Source organism: Lycium barbarum, chromosome 10 (assembly GCF_019175385.1).
Source record: "Lycium barbarum isolate Lr01 chromosome 10, ASM1917538v2, whole genome shotgun sequence".
Taxonomy (NCBI): domain Eukaryota; kingdom Viridiplantae; phylum Streptophyta; class Magnoliopsida; order Solanales; family Solanaceae; genus Lycium; species Lycium barbarum.
The window spans coordinates 7,071,675-7,076,956 of record NC_083346.1 but is presented as its reverse complement, the minus strand read 5'-3'; the positions used below and the strand labels follow the sequence as shown (position 1 = coordinate 7,076,956).

Genomic DNA, 5,282 nt, shown 5'->3' with positions numbered 1-5,282 from the left:
TAAGCTACTTGCAATTAAGCTTATCCAAGAAATTGTATATTCAAAATGGACATTGACAGTACGGTGTATTTATAATAGGTATTTTATGTTGCAGAATATTCAGCAGCTATTCTCATCACCTGCACTTGATATTTCTTAATTCAACATCCTTTGTTTATTCTTTTTATTTCTTCTCTTTCTTTTTAATCTTAGTAAACGGTATCCATATAAAATCCAGATAAGCATAGTAATTGTATAAGTCACCCGTTTTTATCTTTTGTTTCAAATCAGGATAGCATACAATGTTTTAATTTCATTCATCAGCCTGTACTCGGCAATGTATAAATATATTAAAAAAAAAAAAAAAAAAGCTTAAGTCGCACTTTAAAGATAAAATATCTACTTAACTGGATCGTGTATTTACTGTGGGTCAAGACATAGGTTCATATATTAACCTTAATCAACACCAAGCATTAATTAAGGCTGCCACAGACACTCCTGCCAAAGTGATTATTGTGATAACCGAAGCAAAATAGTTTTATTTAATAAATGAAAGAAAGAAAAAGTGATTTTTGTGTAATAAAATCAAAACTGGATGAGCACCATGAAATTTACTCCACATTTGCATCCTATGGCAATTGTACATGCCATATTATACGCGACGGCCACCAGTACCATTTTCCCTATGGCAATTGAAGTAAATAGCAGCAACAGGTAAGCCAAGATTGTAGAGTTCTGCAAATTCTCTTGTATTGAAATTTTGCCGCCAGTTTGGTGCATAAACAGTTTCTCTGCCCAATTGACGAAACAGGGAGAAAACAATGCGATGTATTCCCATTGAAGGCATTGGCCTCTCATAGCATATAACTTCTTTGCCTATAATACAATGAACAGTCAAATAAAGAAAAACATAAATAGTACGAAATAATCATGTATAGTTTTGCAACCAGTTTTAACTAAGAATGTGTTTGCCATGAAGAAAAATATTTTTCAGAAAATAGGTAGTTTTCTTAATTATGTTCTAGTGTTTGGTAACTAAGCAAAAAATATTATCGTAAAATCATTTATTTATTATTTCGCCATACGCTAGGAGGCGGGGGCTATAGGGGGTGAGGGCAGGGGCTATGGGAGTGGGGTGGAATGGGGCTATGGGAGTGAGGATGGAATGGGGTGTGCTGGAGGATGGAGAGAAGTACAATGATACTCATGAAACTTGTTTTTCGTATTTTAAGCAGAGAAGTCGTTTTCTTCATTTCTAAAACATTTGTTTTGCTAAAAGTTTAAAAACCAATCAAATTTCAAAAAAAAAAAAAAAAACTTTTTTCTCTCCATACCGAACACTCCCTAAATGTTAGATTATCATTTTTCACTTCTGGCCTTTGAAGAAAAAAATTTGAGTTAAAGAAAAGAATTTGAGTATTTGGGGGGTGCTTAGGAGCCAATAGATGGCATATGGCTAGTAGGCCCATTGGCCGAAGATTTGCACAAATTTGATCCACTCTCGTGGGACGTTATTTAACTTTTGTGCCCATTTATAAATTTGGGAAAAGATGATCTTGACGCTGCAACACATCACATCTTGTTAACCTGCTAGATTTCAAAATAAGAAAATTGAGATTGGACTAATTTTGCCAATTCAGCAAGACTTGTTACGTGGTCGTTTGGTAGGTAGCTAAAATTATCTCAGGATTATAATTCTGAGACTAATTTATTCCATCTCTTGGGATTATTTTATCTCATCTATTAGAAGATGGGATAAAATAATCCCAAGATTATTGGGATAAGAAGGGTTATCCCATCTTTTAAGTTGGAATGCATTTTGTACCATATTTGGTACAAGGTATAAATTTATCCCAGAATAAATTTATACCTTCTACCAAACATGATACAAAAAATTAGTGCTGGGATATCTCAGCTTATACCATGCACTAAAGTTATGGCTTGTTCGACATAACTTATAGTAGTAAACAATTGAATACAATTAAGTTCGTCAATCCGGCAAGATTTGTGCAACATTTAACAAAATATAAGAATGAAGATTGTACTAGAGTTATGGCGCGCCCGTCATGACCAATAAAATCTATAATAATTGAGGGTTCTTTTTTATTTTTTAAAAATTCCGTTGATGACTAGTTTACTTTGGTTGTGATTTTAAGAAGAATTTTATATACTCCGCTCAAAAGGTGGAAGAGGTATTATTTCCAAACCTAAAAAAACAACAAAGTTAATTGAAAGTTACCTAACATGAGTAACAAGTAAGTAGGTCGAGAATCCTAAGATAAATTTAAACATAAAAACATGACTATTATTAAAGATAATCGACTTCAATTTATTTACTTGACATGAGTTGAGTTGGGTTATTTATAATCATTTGGTAGCAGAAATCTTATTAGCCTTGACTTTTTTGGGGCCATGCTGCGTAAGACTCAGAGAGTATAACATTCCCCTTAGAAGTCTTTCTATTTCAGAGCTCGAACTCGAGACCTAAAATTTGTGATGAAGGAATTGATCTCCATCACACCCCTTAGCGGTGACGGGGAAGTATTTCATTGTATTTTAAAGTTGAATCACATTTACGGCAACAAACATTGTTAGTGCAACTTAACATACTCTAATTTTTACGAGACGAAATATATAAATATTGCATGATTATAAATATGAATAATAGACTTACCAAAGCTTACTCCTGTTGTTGCTGGGATATCAGTGACGATCCTAGCAAAATTAATCAGAGCACCATGTTAAATTTGTGTTAATTTTTACTTCTTTAATTTTGGAATTTACATAAAGCTATAGAAAAAAGATTCTGCAACTTATCAAAAAATGTATATAATTACCTAAAAAGTGATCTGATAGTGTAAAAGCAAGTGTAAATTTTAAATGGTTTTCTTCAATAGGATTTTTCTAATCTCCCTTCTGAGTACAACAAACTTCAAAGAAAGAGTTTAACTTCTCCACATGGAAAATATACTGTCTTTTATATTATCAGGTTTATATAATGACATATGACGTAGTACTATGGTGAAAATAACATACTACCCCAGCTAACTCTCTATAATAGTCCTAATTCGATAATTTAAAATGCAGTGGAATGCCTGTTTTAACTAATTAAAATACATTGATAATGTAAAAGAAAAATCTAATGAATGACTGACCAGTGTAGGTACTCCCTCAAATTTGGATTGCTCGGACTCGGAGCATCAGGATCCACCATAATCTTCACGATTAAAAACAGAAAAGTCAAACGTCTTGAAGAACATTCCAAGGTTAAGAAAATTAAACAATTAGCAAAAGCTAAAAAAAGGCATAAAATTTGGGACACATGTTTATCAGACGATCTTCTATATATTGTGAGTCTGGGTTAGGATTAAACAAACATACTGTTTAAGTACTACATGATTCAATTGGTGACAATTAAGCCTGAGACCAATTTTCACAACCCCTAGCAGACATAGTTACCACGTTTTCTTATAGATAAATTAGCAATATATAAGCCTTTTCCCACGTATTCAAGGAAACAAATTAATTATTCTAGGACTATTCTTATGATTTATAACTAGAGACCGCTTCTGCTTCTATGTATTTATTTATAGAGAAGTTCACCTATCACATGTCACTAGTTAATGGATAGTACTTATCCCACCCATAATCAAAGTAAGATCTTTATTTGTCCTGCATAAAATCATATTAGGATATCCTTTATATTTTATTCATAACTTGGGTCAATAAGCCACTATGCATGAGTCCAAAATTCAACATAAACCACTTAATGGTGTGATAATGGTTGGGCGATTCATCCATCCCTATCAGAAGTTAATGTTGTGTAATGGAGAACCTCTTGATAGGGAGCTCATTACTCTCCTGGCTAGTACGTCTATTCAACACAAATTTGAATTAGTCAGACCATAAATTACCGCATAATTAATGCAAAGAAAAAAGATGATGATGGAGAATATAGTATAAGAGTTACCAGAGTGTAAAAAGTGGAAAGATCATTCCCTCCAATTTCAACCCTAGGTTGGTTGGTAACTTGAGATGGCTTCAAATTACAGCCACTGATAACCTCCCTAGTGTTGTAAACAACACTTAGGCTAGTAGAGCTTGTGAATGGGTCCAATACATCACTTATCACTCCACCAAGTTCTAGAGTGTTTCTTCCTCTTGACATGAGGAGATAGAAAATATATACTATTAAATTAAGCTCACAACTCACAACACTGGTGAGCTTCCCATATCTTCCTACTAAATAGCTTCTAGCATGGTATGTCTATTTGTACGAGAATTGTTGATTCGTCATACTCCCTCTACCTCTGTTCCAATTTATTTGATTCTTCTCGCTTTTTTATAATAAAATTTCTTAATTTTGACCATGTGTTTGAACATAGAATTTTTAAATTTTTTCAAATAAAATTTACATATTTGGAAATTACGTAAAAAGTACTATAAGTCACCATAATTGATAATTTAAAATATTTGAAAGACATATGAAAAAATTAGGATAAAAAAATAACTCGTTTGACTCTCGAAAAACGAAATGTGTCAAACAAATTGGGACGGAGGAAGTATGTGTTATTGAGTATATCATCCACAATTTTGAGCTTTTATTTCGATTTTTTATTCTGTATGCGGTATTCATATTAATCTTTGAACCCGATCGAGACCTCTTATTAAGCATTGTTTTAGTGAAAATACATATGAAATTCAATTTATTAATATTATCAAACAACTTTGACAAATGTTTCTTTTTCCAAAATAATATTCTCCAATAATCAAAAGCCACATCATGGGCTGATTTATTTTGTTGTAGGGGCCATCCTACCAAGACATGCCAACTCCTATCATGTCTCAAATCATATATTCTGTAAATAGAAAGGAGAAGATTATTCATCTATCACATCTCTTTCGGCAACAAAAGCTGTTACGTAGGGGCCTCCTCAAGGTCATCCAGAACCACTCTTGTTTCTTTTTTTCTTTTTGATTCTTCGTCTCGTTCGGTATCCATATCGGGGTCCAACCAAATTCGAATTTTCTCCGTATTGGGGTCCAATTGAATTCGAATTCGCGTCGGGAGGTCCCACATTGGGGTAACGCGCTCTCTGACCTTTGCGACTCCGTACCCAGAGGATTTGAATCCAAAAATTCTGATTAAGGAAGAAGGATTATTTACCACTCTACCACATTCACGCGAAGAACTACTTTTGTTTCAAGTGAAAGAAGAGAGCAGTGGCCTCACAACTTTCACCTATTCCTATGAGTTCACGTGCTAAGGCTTCACTACAAAAGAATGCTCTTAACTCTTATGG

At 33.4% G+C, this 5,282-nt stretch overlaps 1 protein-coding gene across 1 annotated transcript; it reads right to left on the bottom strand.

Moving 5' to 3' along the window:
* Nucleotides 1–377: 377 nt before the first annotated feature.
* On the bottom strand, nucleotides 378–4,275 carry LOC132615667 (protein VERNALIZATION 3-like). Its single transcript, XM_060330279.1, has 4 exons — nucleotides 3,950–4,275; nucleotides 3,135–3,196; nucleotides 2,654–2,694; nucleotides 378–855 (listed from the first exon to the last, which is right to left on the bottom strand). The coding sequence occupies exons 1-4, from the start codon at nucleotides 4,145–4,147 to the stop codon at nucleotides 632–634; spliced, it is 525 nt and encodes a 174-aa protein (XP_060186262.1). The 5' UTR covers nucleotides 4,148–4,275; the 3' UTR covers nucleotides 378–631.
* Between the last annotated feature and the right edge of the window lie 1,007 nt (nucleotides 4,276–5,282).

What these genes read in the sequence shown, in the direction of transcription:
- LOC132615667 (XM_060330279.1), bottom strand. Translation starts at nt 4,147, where the DNA reads ATGTCAAGAGGAAGAAACACTCTAGAACTTGGTGGAGTGATAAGTGAT. An exon ending in TTTCCACTTTTTACACTCTG is followed by an intron (nt 3,197 to 3,949) that starts GTAACTCTTATA and finishes TTAATCGTGAAG; the next exon opens with ATTATGGTGGATCCTGATGC. An exon ending in TTGAGGGAGTACCTACACTG is followed by an intron (nt 2,695 to 3,134) that starts GTCAGTCATTCA and finishes TAATTTTGCTAG; the next exon opens with GATCGTCACTGATATCCCAG.